General features: G+C 39.6%; 1 protein-coding gene across 1 annotated transcript in view; it reads left to right on the top strand.

The window, feature by feature from the left end:
• Positions 1 to 22,676, top strand: part of LOC107394580 (glutamate receptor ionotropic, kainate 5) — a 323,717-nt gene that overhangs the window by 180,170 nt on the left and 120,871 nt on the right. The window contains exon 4 of the mRNA XM_070547633.1: positions 18,843 to 19,001. Coding sequence (XP_070403734.1) covers positions 18,893 to 19,001 — 109 coding nt within the window. The 5' untranslated portion in view covers positions 18,843 to 18,892. The remainder of the gene's footprint in view (positions 1 to 18,842; positions 19,002 to 22,676) is intronic.

The raw sequence follows: 22,676 nt of genomic DNA, 5'->3' as shown, positions 1-22,676 counted from the left end.
AGAGTGGATAAAGTAGTGGAGCTGGAACCTGGACAGTCTTTAGAAGCAGTCAAGAAGAACTAAGCATATAACATGTTTTAGACATATTTAAGATGTGAAATGTTATTTAAATTCTGTGATTATGGGCAAAAGTTTAGACTTACTGTTTAAACTCAATAAAACATTTATTTCAAACGCATCATGAAGCAGTAGCTGCAATACTTCAATGTTCCCAAACCCCTTGCAAAAATGCCCCGACTAATTAGCATTTTATACCAAAACCTATAGCAGGGAATGAGATGTGAGGGGTCATTAAAGAGACAACTTTATCAATGATTGATGAATTCTCATGTTCTAATGTATGTTCAGTAAAACCTTTGGAGCTTGGCTTGTTTTACAGCTAACCTTTTTGTATTTGTCACATGGGAAGACCCGCCATCGTTCGCACATTGTTCTGCTATTTTCTAACACCTGAAAGCAAAAGTCCTGATTAAACTTAAGTAATGTCCCACAAAGTAGTAACACCAACTGCCACGACTAAACTTAAATGCCTAGAGTGAAACAACCTCCAAGCTACTTCCAAGCCAAAAGAGTACAACAGAATATTTAAATAACTAAAAGTGCTTTTCTATAAAATGAAATGAAGAGACTGGATTTAAACATGGAACATACACACTAGATCATATTTACAACGTCTACTTAAACAAGCAATGCTTTTAGCTATTTATGGTGACCAAAACCAACCTAAGCCCAAACAAACAATTCTCTTCAAGGTCACCAAACAATACTCTAAGCAATGTTTGCAACCTGAAACTTTTCGTACTTGCATTACTTCTCTCTAAGCAATCGGTCTAATGGGCCATTCCAATCTGTACCGGGTCGGCCCGGGCCGGGTAGCCCCAGTCGGCCCCAGCCTGGCCCGGTTGATTCCACACATCCTTGTCTTAAGCCCATGTGGGCTGATTCTTCCCACCAATCAGAGGCTTGCTCTAATGGAAGGTGTGAATTTGCTGTCAGCAGTGGGTGTGTTGGCCCTGGTCGGCCTGAAGCAGACCCCCTCGAGAAGAGGGCTGAGAATGAGCCTTGGTTGGCCCGGAAAAATATCAGGCCACCCAGATATGTAAACAACCTACGCTGCCCGGCCCGGGCCGACCCGATACAGATGGGAATGGCCCATAAGAAACTAAAGGTAATCATCTATCTTAAGGCATAATGTCTCACATGACATGTATGATATTGCTCTGATCTGGGGACAAACGGCACTGATCTGAACCCCCTGATCATCTGCGAGCCTCAGCCTTGTAACTCCTCAGGAGTCATTAGTAAATTGACTGCAGCTGAGTAGTTTGTCCTTCAGAAGGGAGGAGGCTCAAACCGGGACTGCCACTGTCCATGGTGCTGATCCTTAGAAGCAGCGGCACGGCGCTAGCTGTGTTACTGGAACCGTAGAAAGCAGGTTTACAGGATGAACCGGCAGCAGCCGTAACAATTTTCACATACTCTCTGTGTGTGGTATCCAGGCTTCACAGAAGAAAATAACAAGGCAGTGCAGAGGATCATAAACACAGCCAAGAAAATCTTTGGCTACCCCCTGCTCTTCATGAAAGACATCGTGAGATCCAGCTGTTTGAAAAAAAATCAAGTTGATACTCAATGACCCCTCCCACCCTGCCCACAGCCTGTTGGGCCTGCTTCCCTTGGAAAGGTGCTACAGGTCAATCAGACTGCACCAGGCTCACCAAAAGCTTCTCCCCAGGGCCATGCACAACTTCTATCATATTTCTACATTTGAAGTGCAACATTTTGATTGTTAAATGATATTAAAGAGACCAAAGGAATGCCCAACTTTATTTAAACTAACAAGAAGCTTGATCCTACCAATACATGCATCCCAGTGGCAGACTACCACCTCCGCAGTGTGAAACCTGTTGAGGCAGCTAGTGTTTCCTGTGTTTCATCTCTGCACACTCTCCTCCAGAGGTTTATGTCTCCTCTCTGTTGGTGTTAGCCTGCAGAGAAGCTCGAGTCACAGAGGATGCTGAACCTTGTAGGTGTGAACGATCCCACAGGAGACAAGCCTTCTGTTCATTACTCTGCTCTTCCTTTTCACACTCTTGGCTCGTTTCATTTGTTCTGTCTGGGTCGGCTTTCCATCCTGTATGTTTCCTGGCTTTTACTGTGCAGGTTACCATTCATTCTAAAACTGAACTACACTCAGAATTATATATCCACTTTGACATTGATGTATTTGCTGTTGACTGATGGCTGGTAAAGTAATCTTTTAACCCACACCTTGTTTTTGATCTGTGGATAATTGCTTCTTACTTTTACAATGTGCCATGAACACTTGAAAATACGTCTTCTTGATGATGTGTTTGCTTTTTCTTCTTAAATAGATATTGCAAAATTCTTGTAAAGGTCTAACTTGATTGTTCTTTTAGAAACGTCATGAATGCCTAGTACCCACACGTTTAATTTCTTCAACTTCTGAACATCAGATGCTTTTAAACTGTAGTTACCTTTCCATCGCAGCTATTTTGACGTGCTCCTATGGAAACGCTACTTGCTAGTTTGTATTAGTGTTAAAGTCCAAACAAGTGAGCACTTAGATGCCCTATTGATTTCGTTTCTTTTGTGGAGTGAGATGAAAGTTTTCTCTGTTAAATAAAAAAAAATCTGAGAAATGATCACTCATGTTAGCTTGTATAGATTCCATTTTCAAAACTTTTGTGGGCAGAAAATCTAGTAACAGTGAAGGGATGGAGGTTTGTGGTCTGTTTTTTCACTTCTTTTCCTTTTATTTATTTATTTTTATTTTATTTTATTTTATTTTATTTTTTGCATTTACACTTGCAGATAATGTTCCAATGTTGTCATCTAGTCAGGTCCTAAGCAGGTCTTGCTGCCTAGAGTGAAGCTGCTGAAATGAGGATCTCCAAGACAGAGAACTTTGTTCTCAACTAGCAATGCAACTCTATTGTCCAAAGGCAGGGGTAGGCAACTCTGGTCCTAGAGAGCCACAGTTCTGCTCGTTTCCCAACTATCTTTGTTGTTCCTGTTTTTGATTACCTGGATCAGGCGTGCTCAGCCAATTAGAAGCTGCAAGTTCATGCGTGGCTAGAAAACATGCTGGACTGCAGCTTTCCAGGACCAGGGTTGCTTACCCCAGTCTTAAGGACTTATGATCAAAGAGGGCCCGATCGCGGATTCTTCAATGAACCAAGGCTTTAGATCCTGGAGACCTTGAGCGATGACTAGACTTCTCACCATATCTCTAAGGGAGAGTCCACACACCCTGAGGAGAAAAAAAAAACCTAATTTTAGCTGTTCATATCCACAATCTCAGTTTTTCAGTCACTACTCAAAGCTTGTGATCAGAGATGACGTTTGTAATGATGGACCAGTAAATTGAGAGCTTAACCTTCAATTTATGTAATGGGGGTGTATCAAGAGCACACACTGACTTCCTCTTTTTAAAATGGAAGGTGTCATAATCAGAATTACAAGGGACAATAGGTGCATTTCCACTACCAGAACTTTAGGGTATTTACAGGAGCCTCCTGACGTGCGTGTCTATACTTGACCAGGCCAACTGAACAGCCATTTTCCGGGCTGATTTCAGGAACTTTCTGAGTACCTGATAAGGGGCGGGTACTCTGAACTACCCGTTGGAGTAGCTGAGCAGAACGTTTGGTAAACTAACGCTAATTGGTAATAACACAGTAGGAAATTACACCTGCAAATGTTGTCCAAAACAACCGGCATTAGTAAAATTAGAAGAGTTGCTGGTGGAGCAGAATGGAAGTAAAAAAAAAATAAGCACAAATCGTGCTGAAAATCTAACTCCCGCCACCTGAAAACACAGCGGAATTCCCCCAGGTCTGTTATTAAACTCCCAATGGAAAACACAGGAAATTCCCCCACAATGACCTAATTAACAGGGCTTAGTTGTCTCACAGAGCACTGTAAAAAATGGTACTTCTGGTCATTGAACACCACATTTTACATCGCACAGCAGCTCTCCTCCTCTGAATGGATTGGATTATGATATATTTCAATAGAATTAATGCTTTTAATGTTACTGTGGACACTTTTTGGGGCTTATCAGTGACATCATTCACTACCAAAGCAGTCGCGATTTGCCGACATCTGCAAAGTTCTGAAAATGGCTGAATTTGAATGGAGACATAACAGCTGAGAGGACTAGGACACCCTATCTCCCTGTCCCAGAAATTACCCTGGAGTTCCGATAATGGAAGCACAGTTATTTGTTACCAGTTTTACCCAAACCAAAAATGGTCTAATTACAATATTCACCCAATAGAAATGATCAAATATTAATCTCAACTCAATGACTCATGATTCCTTGGTGGCAATTAACAGATTTGGACCAAACTTGTCAAAATGTTTCACTTTCAGCATCAACTCACATGACTGAAGTGATTAGTCAAGATTTGCACGGTGTGGAACATTCTTGGTCCAAGGTGTTGAGGTGGATCCGGCTCCACTGTGATAATCTGGGTATTCCGTGTGTTGTTTCAGAGGATTTTTGAGACAAAGACACATTTCACGTCAACCTACTTTCCAACTTTTTTGTAAACAGCCTCTTCAGACACATCCGTTTCTCTGATAATACCAGCGTTGTTCAGAGCTCAGTCACTCTGAGCTCCATTGCCACATTGTTGTTTGTAAGGAGAAAATGAAGTCAAACTTTCACTCCATCATTAGCTTCATCTACATGAGTTGCTGTCAGAAACAGCCTGGCTCTTCTTTTCTGTTGTATGTCGCTCTAGTTTCCTTCACTTTTTCATCTCTATTATTTCTCCTGTCATTCTTCACAAATAACTTTGTTTTTCTTTTTTATATTGTTTGGTGAAGGTCAGTAGTTGACTTTGAAGCAAGTGCTATCCAGAGAAATGCGGTGAGGCTGAAATTTGGTTATCTTGGTTGTTTTATTTCTATCTCAAATGAAGAGCACCAGGACATATATTATGTCAGAATTTGATTTCAGAAGGAAACTCATTTATAAAATAGAAAGCATCTCTGATCTTCACATATACTGCTGTGGAAGTGATAAATACATTGTGTGTCACAATTGCGGATGGTAGGACCCAAAATGCAGAACCCAAGATGACAAGAGGCAGGAGATTAAATATAAGAAAATCCTTTATTTTGCAGGATGAGTCCAAAACAATAATAAATCCAAAGGGCAGAAGCCAGTAATCCAAAATGTCCAAAAATATAAACTAGAGATCAAAAAAACACTGAAACCACGAGAAGAACCAAGAAACACTAGCGCTAGGAACGAGAGACTGACAGAATAATACACTGCCAGCAACAACAATGAACCGACACCAGACACAGACAAGACAGGGCTTATATACACAGGGGGAAGTGATTAGGGAAAATGGCGGCAGGTGTGTGGAGTGAGAGCTGGAGGGAAGACAGGTGAACCTAATAATCAAAATGGGCAAACAGAAACAGAGGAGGGCCAACTAAACCTAAAAAACTCTAAAACACAAAACTGAACCTAAAGGCTGCGGGAAGGATTAACACACACACACACAACTGGGGACAAAGAGGCTGGAGCTGCAACTTGGGGCACAGAGGATAACTAAATGAACACTGGACCTGAGGGGATGATAAGAAGGTCTACAAACAGAAGACACCATACAGAGACGCAGACATGACACATGAGGGCGCTAGAGGACAACAAAAGGAGCACCTAGAGACCAAATGGAGGACAAATGGAGACACATGAGATGAGACGCCAACACAGACCATGACATTGTGAGGCTGTTTAAAGAATACTTACTTAATTGAAGATGAATACTTAGCAGACAATGGTCCCCCAGATGGATGTTTATTACCATAGAACTTTATTGTACAGGAAATAAAGTTTGCCACCATAAGCTATTTTTATGCAATCTATTGGTTTATTTAGCAAAACTGTTTTTACAAACCAGCTAAATGTGGAATATACTCAGCTCAGATTTCCTAAGACTGTTCCAAATTAGGACATAACTTTATTTTAGTTTTTGGTGTTTTCAGTTTTCTTTGGGGTTGTTTTTAGAGTGTTTGGTCAGTTTTTTATTATTGTTATTTGCCTTGTTTTTCCTTTGTGTTTATTCATAATTGGCTAACCAACCTAAAGTTGAAGGAACTCCCATTTCTCTCCAAAATAGACAAAGTAAACCTGAAGGTTCTCACGCTTCCTGTTCAAGTAAATACAAATCTCACTTACAAGACCAGCCCTAAAAGGTGATTTGTCATAGTTTTACACTTTATAGTGGCAAAATATTTAGATGCAATGACTGTACTGCTTGAAGGGGGTCTGGTACTACCTGACTACTGACTTAAATGGCTATTAAGCAGTTTTGCTTGATTTTATCGCCCTCTAGTGTCTGGTATTAATTCTCAGTTGTCAAACCAAAGATGAAACTTATCTCTTTGCTTTGCATTAATCTTTTTAACACCTTAATCTAACTAATGAGATGTCTCCTCAGCCTTCGTGAGTGGCACATCACTAAATGAAGCAAATCAGCTGTGGTCATGATCTAAAACATGCCAGAAGCATACTGCTGCACCAGGTATGTCAGCTAAAAGTCCAACAGGTAGTGCCTCGCTACACTAAACTTGCAAGTCCAGTATTCCGACCACAAAGGGTGGTAGGGCTCTGAGTGATAATTCATTAACCCTGAAAAGGACAATTTTAGCAAATACTGGCTCGGGAAAATTATTTAAATCATATGAAAAAGTTGCATAGTATGGCTTTTTAAAAATTCTATGTATATATATAATATGGTTTTCCAAAGCCTCCTATTAAACTATGCTTCCAAAAGTGAAAATGAACTCGTGCAAATCTTCGCCATCCTGAGAGCACAGCCCTTAGAACAGACCTCGGGGAGCTTCGGAGTGTTTTGCTCCCATCAATGCTGATCAGTGCTGGAGTGGATAAACACCTGCAACTGTTGCAGTCAGTTGAAGAGAGATTAAAATGCCAATCAAACACTTTCCTGTAGCAACAAAAGCCAGATGTGAGCAGCGTCATACCAACTGGGGAATGACATGATGGAATATGTGTTCTCATGCTGTGGTAGCACGAAATGCGATGAAATAAATTCACATACATTGTTATTTATTCTGGTGTCTTTCAGCTGTTTTTTCCTTTTCCTCATATTTTAAAAAAAATCTCTTTTCCCCCCTTTTTTAACTGCTTTGGACATTCTTTGCACTTTTTCTCTCTTCTCTTTTCCTCTCACCCTCCTCTCTTTTGTCCTCACCTCCCCCTCTTTTCTCACTTAGATAAGTCCATACACACCTCCACTTCATCCCTCCTCTCTCCTGCTCTAATTGACTCTAAATTCACCCTCTCTCCTTCTGCCTGCTGCCCATTCTCCCATTTTCCAGCTCCTCTATATTTGCTGAGTGTGGAGTTGGTAGTTTTCCCTGTTGGCTCGCCTCTGGAGGTTTGACCCTGTCGGTTCCTCTCTCCTGGGTGCAGAGGAGACCTACGGGTCACTCTGTCACCTTCACACTGCTGCAGCAGCAGCCTTCCACTCAGTCCATCAATCCACTCATCCCTTCGACCTCCTCGTCTCTTCAATTTTATAACTTTTCAAATATTTTGCAGATCCCAAAAAAGGCATTACCTTAGCAAAAATATGTAAAATCACTAATGGGGATGTAGGAGGCTGCCTCCTGACTGATTACCTTGAGCTGATGCTCATAGCAGTGGGTGTAGAAAGCAGCTTCATAAACATCAGTGATATGCAGGGCTATTGGGACAATGAAGTATTCAATTCAATTGATTTCTCTCTCTGTATCACCATTGGTCCTTCCATTAAAGTAGCCTTGCACTGAGCTTTATAATCTCCATTAATAGGATCGCACATATCACATTCCTGCTTAGATTCGGTCAGATTTTGACATACCTACTTAAGGATTCCACTTCTCCAATTCGGAGGTTGTGGTTCTCAACTAAAAAAAGGTGCTCAGAAAACTTGCCCTGTGATATTTCTGGTTTCATCTCCTGACTGGAGCTATTCATCACAAGGTGCCAGAGGAGTTAAGTTCCACCCTGTAACTGAAGGGTTGCAGGTTTGATCCCGGCTCTGCCTGTCACAGGTCATTGTGTTGTTAGGCAAGACGCTTCACCTGCTTGCTGGTGGTGGTCAGAGGGAATCAGTGGTGTCTGGTGTGTGTATGGCTCATCACCAGTAATGTGTGAACATGTGTGTGCATGGGTAAATGAGTGTTGCATTGTAAAGTGCCTTGGGGGGTTATTGGACTCTAGAAGGCCACACACACAGACGTTTTACCTTTTATGGTCTTTATGATTTTGTGCATGTGCTGGTTTTCCGGCTGCACGTTGGCACATTTGGTTCCACTGTTGACTCACAGTAAGAAGGTCGAAGGTTTGAATCCTGGCTATGGTCCTACTGCATGGAGTACTTCCGAGGCACTGGGTACTTTGGTTTCCTCCCACAGATCAAAAACACACATGTGCGTTTTGGTCAGTAAATTAATTTTATACATCTTGCGTTACACCCTGAGTCTCCTAGATTTCCATTTCTTGGACCCATAAAAACACATCTGAGGTGTACTTGTTGCATTGGTATCATGAAAATTGGGTCACTTTGGGTAAAGTCGTTTTCAATAAGATAAAACTATGTTTTTCACCGTGTACCCTGCCTTCCTTCCATAAACCAAAATCATGCATGTTAGCTTATTTAGTAATTCAGAATTAGCCTGAGGTATGAGTGTATAAATGGTCGCTCTACTTTTTATGGTCCTGTGAGGAATTGGCAAACTATCCAGGGTGTACCACATCTCTCATTCAATGACAGCTGGAGAAAGGCCCCATCTCCTCCTCCTGACCCAACCTGCTTAAAAACAAGCAGATAAAAACGAATAAATAAATGACTTACAGCTGACTGAATCTATCAAAACAAAAGTCGTGCCATTATATTTATTTAAATGCTGAACACAATATTCTGTCATTTCTCAAAGTATGAAATTGCAATTACTTTAGTTAATTAATTAATTAATTAATTAATTATTGTAATTACTATACTACTGAAGGCAGTCTACTACCGGCCATCTGGTCCTGTTTTTAATTAAACAGACAGGCAGAATCTTTTTGAAAAGATATCTAAAAAAGTATCAGGTGGCCTCTTCACTGAATGCACCATGCTCTTTGAAAATGGCGCAGGATTGTGTTTTAATAAAACAAACAACCTGGGAATCTCCAGGTTGAAAGCACTTAATGTCAGCATAAATCGCCTGAATCACTAATCAGTTACCCACTTGCACAAATGTAATTTAATTTGGAGTCACTGACCTTTTTGTTTGATTCAGAAAAGGGACAAGAATTGATTATATGGTCTGCATCTGATGGTGCAACTAATCTGTTGCTCAATCCTTGCCTGTTTGCAAAAACCCCAAGTTCCCTTAATGTTTGTGAGAATCTGATGCATGTAGACGCAATCTTATTTCACTTTCTCAAGTCTCTTCACTTATTTCACTTTCCATACAAAACTGAAGGCATGACCTTCTTTGCTGGTAGAGCAGTGTGCAGTCGTGTCAAACAATAAGAAACTAAACTGTGCCCAGATGATGGTTTTGGGTGTATTTAGCCTAGCTATTAGCTCATCAGTCTAATCTAAAGCAAACAATTTCTGGATAGAATGAATTCATGAAGCCATCTAATACAACAAAGACAGTAATGATTTGAAAAGAAACACGTTTGAAAATGTTCAAACACTCTTTTTTAACCCTCCCTCTGTCCTATTGGGTGACCCCGCCAGAAAAGTTGACCATTGAGCAGGGTTGATGGTTTATCCCTTGAGGTCCACGTGGCAGGGGTGAGGAGTGAGCACCACCTCACCCCTGCCATGGGGCGGGGTCACCCAATAGGGCAGTGGGAAGGTTAAAGTTGTGGTTTACTTGTTTATTCAATACATTAGCAGTGTTCTCTAGTGTAAATCAATGTCTTATGAGTCATTTAATAAAAGAAAGCTATGATGCTCCTTTTCTGAGATGCAGAAGTGTGCTGGTGCAGAGGTGGGCTGCAAACAGCAGGATAACTCATTATTGTTAATGATATGCACACACCTTGCTTCTGATTGGCTAACATAACGTGTTCAGCGATGTTTTAAAGTCACTATCATCAACACACTCTCTCTCGTCTCTGCAGACCTTTTTTTTTAAAAAGCCTTCTTGTGGCCGGAAGTAAGCCAAGATGGGTGAGGCCATGAATGTAAATTCACAGTGTGACATCACAGTGTGAGGATTTTCAAATCCTAGCATTTACCATCTATTTTCTGTCAAAAGCTAATGCAGGAGATAGGTGTAGGAGACGATTTTCATGCTATGCCTGTATTAATCACAAACAATCGTTAAAATGTTTTATTAGTCAACCACACCTTTAAATATAAATTGCTCAAACCCTTGAGAGTAACTGAGAATTGGAGCCCTCGTTAATAAGCTCCTATCTGAGGACCAGAAGCTGTAAATCCAGTGAAGCTTTTAGTTTAATGTCACTTCGCCTCCCTGTTTTTTTCTGTGTCCGCTGCTGTCTCCTCACCCGATACTCCTCAATGCTCGTTCTAAATTATCTGATGATTAATGTGCCATGAAACTCTGGTTTGTCGATAAGTCTCTCAGACACAATGCCACCAAGACAGATTCCTTTTCTTTATCCCTGCTTGCTAGTGAAGAACCTGAGATAACGTTTTATTTACGTTTAGAAAACAGATCAATCCAACTGATTTTGCAGGCATCAGAGCTCTATATTGTATTTCTTTGATTTTAATTAGAATCAGTTTTTTTCTTTATTATTAATTTGTTGTACTTTTTGATTATTTATTTTACTTCTACATCAATTTACCATTTTCAGCAAGTTTCCTATTATTTCTTTAAAATGTTGTCAGATATGAGTCAGCTATTTGGACGTTTTCCAATTAACTCAGGCTGTTTTTTGATGTTTAGCTTCTCTTTTGTTAAAACTTGAATACATCAAAACAAATTGGTATCAGTAATGAGGGACAATTTAAGAAAATAACCCCAAGCGTCATGTAAAATGACAGCTGATATGGGGTGTGTGACATTTTGCTGGCATGATTTGGACCCAGTTGTCATCCCAAGGGGGAAGGGGTCACTGCAAATCAATGCAAAGCTGTTCTGACTGATCACTGTCATTGTATGATGAAAGCCTGCTATTATAGTGGAACAGATCTCTTCCTAAGACACAAGTAGGTCACAGAAGGGTTTGATGAGAACAAAGTCATGTGAATGAAAGGAGGCGGCTGTAGAAAGTTATGGATTCATATGTGTTCTCAACAGAACGTGTTTTTGTTTTTGGGAAGAAAAGCGTTGAAACGCTAAAACCTAAGACTCATTTCTGCTTTATTTACACCATTTTGGAAACCAGAACAAATGCACATTCAGCTTTATAAAATTTAGCCAGATAATCTGAGTGACATTTATTTATTTCAACTTATTTAACTTCTGGCCTTAAAGCAGCAATCCAGAGTTTTCCTCCTTTCAGGAATTATGTTTGACTTTTTAGAAATCCGTAAACGAGATACTCTTACAAGCTATTGAGATAAAATGAAGGCAATAAGATTTTTTTTTTGGTTTATTTGTCCCATCCCATAGAGTCCCATGCAATTTGAATGTGGCTCGGCATTAGCTAATAGCATTACTCTGCTTATGTGCTGATGTCAATCAAAGAGCAGGCGCAAGAGTTTGTGGACATGTCTAAACAGATGCAGAGTTGGTGACATGTCCGGGCAAGTCTTTAAAATATGTATGCGTTAATAAACAGCTTAAGGTGAGAATATAAATATTAAGTCAATTTGTTTTAGCTCTGTAACGCGCTATAGGTGTGGGTTCACAAGCCCTTTCTTGTAATCTAGGAAGAAGTGAGAGGGTCTGTCACGGCTGCTGCCTCTCTGCTCCGGGTTCAGGACCATGGATAGCACCATCAATTTTCCTGGACCCTGGAGCCAGCACTGTGGATGGAGAAACGCTGGCTTTTGGCTTCCACCCCTCCTACTCCCCTCCCCAGCCTTCCCAGCTGCTCTCAATTTCTTGTCACCACCTGAGAGCCTTTAGAAGAGATGCTGAAGCCTAAAGGGAGGTGGAGAACACAGATCTGTGCTGCTGTCACTCCTCTCCCATCAACATGTCTGTTCAATACCACTTTGTAATTGTTAATTGTTTGTTCAGATTAACTTGCTGGTTAATTGGTTGTTGGAGGAGTCCCACTGAATAACATCTGACACACATGTGCTACCAAGTCCTTCATTTAAGACTTACCAGTCACAGTTGAAATACATTATTTCCATTTCTAGAAAGTGACTTCTGACATGAAACTCTGTATTTGTCCAGATGGAGTATTAGGATTAGTGCTTTTATCAGAAACATTCACTATCCACTTTGATCCATCTGCTGCCCTATGATGATCATCTAACAGCTGGAAAGAGCCAATTTTATGTCTAATGTTGTCATATAGCAGTTGCATATTGAAATATAAGCACTTAAAATAATGTATTACAAATGTAAAATAAATATTAATTTAATGGAGTACTGGCTATGAAATCTAAAGCACTGTGCAGACAAATCAATGTTTTATAAGCTGCACGTTTGGAATATAAGCTCCTTTAAAATATGTACCTTTACTATTGTCGCGATGGGGAGCCAAGAGGAGGTTAGGACCCGAAGATGCAGAAAACCAGATGACGCTTAGTGGAGCAATAACGTAAAATCCTTTAATTAATAATAATTCCACAAAGGCAGGGAGCCAAAACACAAAGATCAGAATCCCAAAATACAAAACCTAGAATCCAAAAACGAAGATCCAAATCTAGAGGGGAGGGGAGGGGAGGGGAGGGGAGGGGAGGGGGGGAGGGGAGGGGGGGGGGAGGTGACAACAAACAATGACCCAACAACAGATAGAGACGCAGACAGGGTTATATACACTGGGGCATGATGGGAAACAGATAGGCTGCAGGTGTGTGGGGAGAGAAACCAAGTGAAAGCAATTAACTAATCAGGGAGGAAAGCCAGCAAAAATAACTAATATTCTGAGGGGGAGGACTACTACAAAAACCTGTGGGAAAACATACTAAAGAGCAGGGGCGGATTTAGGACTGAAGAACATCCGGGGCTTAACACACGCACACACACACACACACACAAACGTGACACGCACTAGTCAACATCATATATATATGTCTTGTACCACATAAATTTTAATCTGAAGCTACATATTAAGCATATTCAGGGCAGAGTATTGTTCCTGTTAGTGTTTAGTGTGAGATGATAGTAAATTTTCCCTTTCTTTCTCCAGCAACGTTACCTGATAGTCAGCTAACTTTAGGCAAACCAGCAGCACAACAAATCTTTTCAAATAAGACTCACAAACCTGAGTCAACACCAGTCTCATCAAAGCTGGGGTTCTGTCGCCGTACTTTTGGTCTAAAAAACGTCCTTATGTCCATCTTCACTCATGCGTTTCAGGCAGAGACTGCAGAAGAAGCCGGCTGCTGAAGGGCTTCTTCTTCAGTGGTGGAGGCTCAGGCAGGCTGTATACAAACTACTGCCAGCTGCAGACCAGGGGACACATGAGGAACACAAAGAGACACATAGGGGGACTCTTAGAGGGGAATGGATTACACAAGGAGATACATGAGGGAGACGCAGACCATGACAACTATTTGCGTATCGTCTTTTTAAAGAAACCTGTTTTTAGTTTTAACTCATTTTACTAATAAACCTGTGTGTTATAAACACATAAAATGATTTGATTGCTGTCACAGTTTTTAAATTATGTGATTAAAGTCACAATAAGTTATGATATAGCAATGACAAATCCTGACTTTGACTCCTGTTCTGCACCATGCTCTCTCTCCAAGCTGCCTGTACTCCAGAGGAACGAGTGTGAGCAGAAGTCAAACCTCTCTTCTTCCCTTTCTGCTATTTTCAGAGGAAGTAAATGTGTCGTGTGTCAACAACTAAATGGGGGGATTATCATGTCATTATAATGGTATGAGTCAGCAACGCTGCACTTCATGATGCTATTGCTGCACAACAAAATCTTCTTATCCCCTGAAGGAAAAAAAACTAATATCCTATATTTAGGTGAGCAATAAGGGCCATTACCCGACAGACAAGGTGCTTAATTCAGAGTCTTTTTGCTTCTGTTTAGCTTTTACTGCATCAGAAAACATATTCAGAAGATAATATAGTGACAATAAAAGGAGAAGTAAAGCTTACTCCCACAGAAGTCCAGATTGTTTCCAGATTGTTTTTGTCTGAAGCCTCAGACGGTGTATTCCCACCCTTAAGCACTTTTCAAAAAAACAGTTAATGACATATCTAGCCTGTTTCATTTTCTTGTGCATGTGAGTGTTACAGGAGACTTTTAGTAAATGACACTCTAATTCTAAAGCTTCTCAACAAGCAGCTGCTGCCGTAGGCCCCTCTCCACCCCTAAGCATTCATAGTTGACCCAATTCAGTCCCCCTTGGTTCTGCAGGTAAATTAGTAAATGTTCACTCCTCTGTATCCCGACTTAAAATGTTACATCAATGCATGAACACAAACTTGCCCTGGCTTTCATTCAGCCCAGATCAATGGTAAGGTTTGGAGTAGTGAAAAAAAACCATTAATTATTTCATTTGCAGATCTAAAGCATTCATTTTTAAACTCATCCATTAAAATTATAATTATTGGGCTGCAAGTTGGATTCCTTCCAGACGCCACAAACCATGAATGCTACACTTAAACAAGATATTGAACTGGTTCCACTTTACATATAAAGAGTAATATACATTTACAATGTATAGCAATGTATATCTTTATATAGCTACAATGATGTTATGCTGAGCATTGGTGAACTCATGGAGGGGGCCATCGGCTTGAACACTGCTGCTAACCACTTAAACATTCTCCCTCTCCTGATATTATAACATCTTACTTTCTTTTACATTGAATGTGCTACTACTAGTTTACCCGTTTAATTATAGATTCACTAGGATAAATATAATAACGTTTATCTCTCACCAAATAGAATATTTACTAAGAAATCACAATGTAACCATAGACACACTTCTTGGTATATATGCAGCGTGTGTGTGTGTGTGTGTGTGTGTGTGTGTGTGTGTGTGTGTGTGTGTGTGTGTGTGTGTGTGTGTGTGTGTGTGTGTGTGTGTGTGTGTGTGTGTGTGTGTGTCTGCTCTGTCTTCTCGATCCCCAGTGTGGATGGCTGCTTGTACTGAGCCAGGATCCTCTGGAGGTTTCTTCCTGTTAAAAGGGAGTTTTCCTCTCCACTGTCACTAAATGCTTGCTTAGTATGAGGATTGCTGTAAAGAAGGAAACTAGTCAGTGACTTGATGCAATTTGCTGGGTTCCTTATATAGGAAACTTTTTTTCTTATTGGCCTAATGAGATGACCTGTATTAGAATGTTTATTATGTGAAGTACCTTCAGACGACTCTTGTTGTGATTTGGCGCTATATAAATAAACTTGAATTGAATTGAATATCTTTACATCTAATCAACTAGGTTTAGTGGAAGCAGTTCAAAAATTTGGTTAAGTTAATTCAACATCTCTCATTTTACAGTGTAGGTTAGAATGGTAAGAACTCCACAAAAACAGAAACGTAAATTTCCCAAAATATTTCTGTTTTTATTTGTGTCATTGATATCAGTGTATATATATATATATATATATTTTTTTTTAATAAATCTGATATTTACTGTTGACCAGTGTAGCAAATCAGGATGATTGGGTTGTTCATCAGTGAAACTTGACTGTAGTGGCCAAATCAACATTCATCTCCTGGGGTCTTTGTCAGAGTTTTATAATTAAACATATTTATCACATTTTCAAAAGCCTGAAGTGGTCCAATGAAACATTGTGTTCCTGTCCTCAATGCCTTTGATTATTTACATGTTTTATTTGAACGCAACATTTTGGGCAGATGCTTGTCTGTGTGGACAGCAGAAATCTCAGCATGTAATGAATTCATGAGGATCTGCAGCAGAGACAACTGCGTTCTTCTTTTAGTTTGAATAGAATAGAATAGAATAGAATAGAATAGAATAGAAAAGGAAAGGAAAGGAAAACGCTTTGTCGGGGGATATACATATGAATAATATCTAAATATATATAAATGAGTATATGAGTGTACATATGAATTATATATATGTATGTGTATATATATATATATATATATATATATATATATATATATATATATATGAGCCTAATATATATATATATATATATATATATGAGCCTAATATAAAAGGCTGGTTCTGTTCTGGGGACGACTGTGGAACCAATGGAGGAGATAATGCAAAGAAGGATTCTCCAGAGAATCAAGAAAATGATGGACAACCCTGAGCATTCTCTTCTCAAGACTGTCCGACAACGGAAGAGTGTCTTCAGTCAGAGGCTTCTTCAGTTTCGCTGCAACACTGACCGCTACTGGAGATCCTTCCTGCCAACAGCCATTGTAATATACAATAACTTTTTGATGACTTGATTATTATTATTATTCTGAGCTACTACAGCAATCGATTTCGCTCTGGGATTAATGAAGTATTTTTGAATTGAATTGAATTGAATAAGAAAAATTGTGTGGATTTACAGTGAATGGGAAACATAAATGAAAGCTGTTATGGAGTGTGTTCTCATTAAATGCATGCTTTATTCACTTAAAAAACATTTCTTGCTAAATGACATAATCAGACGTGAACCCATGGCATAAAAACATTTACATTTAAAAAGAAAATCAAAACTTTTTATTTAATTTAAATGTTGTAGTTTATCCCAAAGTTTGGCTCATTTTCCTGTAGCATCTTTGTAGCCTAGTGAACTAGACCAAATTCTTGCTTTGCAAAGTTTGGTCTAGGCATGCTCCATTGGAACCTCAGCAGCTCCTACCAGGACTCTGGCTAGCCAATCACAGCTCTCTAGAGGGGTTTCAAACACATAAAGAGCTGTGATTGGTCCATAATGGTGGGCCAATCATAGTGCTCTATCTGCTTAGTGAACAAATCACAGAGCTTTATCCGCTTTGTGGGCCAATCAGGGCACTCTATATGCCTGGTGGGTGGGATGATGCAACAGAGTGAAACAAGAGTTTGTCACATTCATTGTCCAGTGGAATGCGGAGATCATTTGAAAGACAACGGTAGAACCCGCCCCACAACCGGGAGCCGTCAATGGAGCGTGGCCAGACTAAATAATACATTTATTTAGTCTAGCTTGCCAGGCTAGCATCTTTGGGTAATCAGCTCCTCTCTGGACGTGGTCTCTTGCTGCTTCCTGTCCTACTTTAGTTTATTCCATAGTTTCTCCAATAACATTCATGATTTCCTTTTTAGCTTAGTTCATATTTCATAAATGCGTGGTGTGTCAGCAGTATGACTTGATCATTTATTGTTGGTGGTTTTATCAATTAAAATATATAAAAACTCTTAATTGTTAAACCCATGAATTGCTCTTTCATTGGGTACATGGGGTGTTGCATATGTAACACAACTCAGATTCATCTTGTTCTTCCTGCTCCTCATACATATTAATAAATCCTTTTCCTGAAGAACATGCTCGGTTTTTATTACCACTGCCATGACCCGTACCATCTTCTCTGGTGAAGTTGATGAAGAGAGGCTTTAAAGTCTAATGGTTAGCTCTCCATGTAAATCGCTGTGAATGTGTGTCAGCTAAACGCCTCCAATGTGAAATGAGATTGGACTGAAAACGGCTAATAGAGTTGCGGCTGTGATTAGCCCACGAGCTGCTGCAGTGAACTGTGAGGGTGGTTTGTATCAGCAAAGACCCATTGGCACTGTTTGCCAGCTGACATGATAGCATTCCCTACAGGAAATACGCTAATTAATTGTTGTCATTATTTGTTTTTTTCCACCTGCAGCCATTTCTAATTTCCTGTCTCTGCTCCGCATCACATATCTGTCCTATTTTCCATGTCTGATAACTCCCTGACTTTTAATTTGCCTTTTTCTTGAACCCTGTCACTCTCTTAGTCTCTTCCAAACGCACCTTTTCATCAGTTTCTCCAAACGTCCGCTTGTTTCCTTTCATATTGTTTGTTGTTGTCTCATTTTCCTCTGCTGTTGCATTTATTCATTTTGTTTTTGTGGTTGTTGGCAAACTTGAGGTTCATTCTGGGGACACAGCTGTTTGGGCACTCTCCAGAATCAGTGGCTCTTGGCTCTTCAAAAATGGGATGTGTTCTCTTTTATTTCAGTGCAAATGACAGTTTGGGGATTGCATTTATGTGTGATTCAAAGGGAAATGTTAGAGAAATTCTCCTGTTGACTTTTAATTTCCACTTGAATCGTATTTTTATTTTTTTAAAAGGTTTTTAATTGGTTCTTAACATTTTAGAAAAGAGAAAAATCAACAAGTTGCATGATGTTAACATGTTGAGGTTTACTTCCAGATTGGAAATCTAATCTTTAGAAGTTAAACAAATGAAATTATAATTTTAAGTCATTAACTTTGATGCATTTTGAGCATTTGTGATCTTTTCTTTTTCAAATTTGTAAGTTCCAACATTTTAAAGATCCTTTTCTGTGCAACATTATTTTATGGAACTTTATTGGTGAAAGTCTTCAAACCTTTTCCCTTTTAATCTTTTAATACTTTGTGTCAAACCTTTCTTCTACACACTGTTAGTCCAAAAGGGTATTTTTTACAGTCCACATTCATAATCAATGATTCAGTAAATGAAGTGTGTGACATCAATTTTTTAAGTGATATGTAGTAAAACATGAACAGTGATGTATGCCCCAGTAGTGATGCTCCTCTGTCTGTTTTGAAGGTGGCGGTACAGGCAGCCAGCAGACCATTCTCCATGAGGAGCAGTGGAAGATGCCGGCTCTGCCAGCACTGCTGCTGTCGATTTATGTTGCCGTCCTGCTTCTGACTATGGCACCGCTCTCCTTCAGCCAGGCCAACACCCTCTCTGCCGTCCGAATGGGTAAGTACTTTAATTCCTCTATTGTCTTTGAGGTGTAGAATTAACTTGTCTTATTTGTAAAGTGTTTGAATGTCAATTAGAGGACCGCAATAGGACACCAACTACAAGATATAACTTTGTAAACTGTTTAGTTATTTCCATCTATTTCAGAAGAACTTGGTCTTGCTCAGTTTATGGCTACTAATGGATTGAGTGTCATTTATAAGATTAGCAGCTTTCTTAAAAAGGAAACAAAGATTGGGAATAATAGGGTGTTGATTAAACATCTTAGATGCCGGTTATAGATTTCAGGAAGCCCAAGGACCTGCAGAGCCTGTTTTATTTTATTAATAATGATAGGGTCATTTTAATAAAATGTGATTGAACATTTTTTAAATCTAACTGAAGGGCACATTTTTTGTCCTGCATCTATCATATATAGCATCATATCATCTGCAAAAGTGCTCATTCAGAGAAAAGCTACATTTGTTTTGCTTGCATGACTTGTAGTAAAATGTTGTGGTCTTGGTAGAATGTTGTTTGCTTTGTAAAACTATAGGGACCCTAAGTCACGCCCATCTACTTCTAGACCATGGGTCCCTGGAAGAACGAAAAAATAATGCAATTCAATGGGGCTAAAAACGCTATTTTCTAATTCCACTTGTTATGTGCCATGGATTTTACATATGATGTCCATGAATTTTAAATATGCATTTTGATACCAAGAATGCACTTATTTTCAAATGAGGAGAAACGTTATTTTAGATTTTATGTGAAAATAAGTCCAGGACTACAAATGCGCATCACGAACCAGTGTCACGTTGCGGAGTAGTTGGAGGCGGACCATGTGTGGTGGAGCTGACCGGGAGCCCAAAAGGCAGGCATGGATAAAGAAAAAAATTATTTAATGGTAGAGCGGGAACGAACAGCACGAGACAACGATGACAACCAAACCACAATGATCTGACAAAGGACATAACGAGACGGGAGGTATAAAAACACTGGGGAAAATCAGGAACACTTGGGCAGGTTAACAAGGGACAGGTAAAACCAATAGGGGCTAATCAAGGGCAGGGGCAGATGATGACAACCAGACACTGAGAAAAACAGAGGGGAAATGGCTGTAAGTTTAGTGCACTTAAAATCCTTCCTTCAGGAGGGGAAAACCACCATAAATCTGGCCATTTGGTAAGTAGCAGCTATTCTAGATGGAAAGAGATTCTGGGGTGACGTCATATATGTAACGTGCTGATGTCTAATTTATAGTCATGCTAATTACGAACTTTTACAAGCTTATAAATCTCTAAGTATGTGACAGGAATGGTCGAAATACCTATCATTAGTTTTGATTTAAATTGCAGTATAACAATTGTGTGATCCAGGGTCTAAGGCAAAGTGGATTAGAAATTTGCCTTTTTTGCCCCGTTGACTTTCATTTATTTTTTTGTTCTTCCGGGGACCCATGAGCCGACTGGAAAGGAAGGAGACTTAGGCTCCCTATTCTCTCAGTGGCCTAGTGGTAGAGTGTTCATCCTGGGACTGGGAGATCTGGGTTTAAATCTTGGTCGAGTCATACTAAAACTTTAAAAAATGGGACCCAATGCCTCCCTGTTTGACACTCAGCTTGTAAGGGGTTGGATTGGGGGGTTAAATTACCAGATAGTTCCCTAGCGCGACTACAGCTGCAACTCACCGCTCCCCACAGGGGTGGGTCAAATGCAAGGATGAATTTAACTAGTGTGTGATGACTAATGGGACTGTACCTTTATACATCACTTTTTCATGGCATTTAATTGGCATTTAATTTAGACACTAGCCCTGGTCTCGAAAATGAATAGTCATATTGGATTAATATTTCCTCTTTTCAAAGACATTTTCTCTGTCAATGAACTGTTGGCCTTCCAAATCAGAGAAACATCAATGTTTTATTCTCATTTTAGTTTAAAAAAAACATAGACAGCATTCTGTCAACTTCTAAAAGGACGGTACAGTCAGTTTTCCTCCGTATTGTTGGTAACGCTTCCTTTTACAGTCCCCTAATTACAAAATACTTACATGGTAATTACATGGTAAGTTAAAGTGAATTATTGTGTAATTAAAGTGTATAATTGTAATAACGAGTATGTATTGTGTAAAGCAGTAATTACTGGGAATGATCAATAAAAATAAAAACTAGAACTGAATCTGAGTTACATGGTAATAACTGTTTAAGAACTCAGAAACAATAATACACTTTTACTTACTATGTAATTACCATGCAAGCACTTATTAATTAGGGGACTGTAAAATGAAGCATTACCAGATTATCAGATAAAGAACTGGTTGAATTTTTCAAGCAGTTTTTTGTTTATTTGTTTGTTAGTGTTTCAATCTGATGATTCATGGGCAGCTTCAGGACCCCAGACCATAATCTGTCTATGTCCTAGATACAACAAGGTACACTGGGGATGAGTTGCTTTGTCAGAAAAAGAGTCATTTAAATAATAGTTGTTATTAAGGTTGCCATACTGAGGTGTTTTTCTTTTATTGTGGTTTTTGTTTCACAGTTTTTCATAATCTCCTCAAATAGATCAATCTTTACGTACTATAACACAAGCACTCACATATTCTTTGCAGTCTGAGTGTTGTCACTAATAAACACTCATCTTCTGCTTCATCTTTGTGCATTTGCCTCTTGTGTATTCATGCATCCCTTTCATGACTTTGCCTTTTTTTGCCTCTGTAGCCACTCTGATTTACCATCCCAGTTTCCTCAAACAATCTCTATGCTTTGTTTGTGTGTTTACAAATCCCCCAAAGGCCTCCCTTTCCCTCGTCCCTTCGCTAGATCTGCATATCCATTTGTTCCTCCCACCTCATTTTGTTCCTGTCCCAGGTTGGATCATTTATAAGTGCAAACAAACTCCAGTAAAACTGGATCAGAGAGCATTTCAGTGACTCCACTTCATCAGTCACAACAGGGCTTTGGCACAGCTCTATCAGGATCTCTCACTTGTCATCCTCACGTCAACCTGTGGAAGAAGATTCACTTTGTGAAAGAGGAAACTTAACATTGGACCTTAAAGTTCTCCTCTCACTCCATCTGAAGACATTTTTTAAGTCTGCTCTTTTCTTGACCTGAAAGGCTTTTAGTCAAAAAATATATAAATAAATCCCTGTTGCTTTTAACTTTCAGAGACTCAGAAAGACTGTCTGGCACTTACATTTGTGCTACCATGGCAACAGGGTCGCCTGGTGGTTTGTAATGGCTCACCTTTCACTCGTGCCTTAAAGAGCAAGTCACCCCCTACAAGAAACTTACTTCACTCCCACTTCATGTTTGAAAAATGCAACAAATGCTGTTGCTCGGCAGACCGAGAGGGCGGAGCTGCTAACAAATACACACACACATAGGCTCACAATGGCATTATGACATCATAATGTACCAGAAGACATCATAGCATACCTCTTAGCCAATAGCGGTGGCAGATTTAAATTCAAATACAGTGCAGAATTTTTCCCTGACGACGGCGCAACACTGACAGTTTTAGGCAGAATATTTGAATTTTAACCAAATGCACTGAAGTGCAAAATTATTGACTACACGTGTCTGTAACATGATTAGACACTTGTTTATAAAGTTTATCAGCAAAAAAAAAAGTGATTTGGGGGTGACTTGCTCTTTAATAACACCTGAGCGCCGCACACTCATGCGGT

This window comes from Nothobranchius furzeri, chromosome 19 (assembly GCF_043380555.1).
Source record: "Nothobranchius furzeri strain GRZ-AD chromosome 19, NfurGRZ-RIMD1, whole genome shotgun sequence".
Classification (NCBI taxonomy): domain Eukaryota; kingdom Metazoa; phylum Chordata; class Actinopteri; order Cyprinodontiformes; family Nothobranchiidae; genus Nothobranchius; species Nothobranchius furzeri.
The sequence above is the reverse complement of the archived record's forward strand: the minus strand, read 5'-3'. Positions and strand labels throughout refer to the sequence as shown.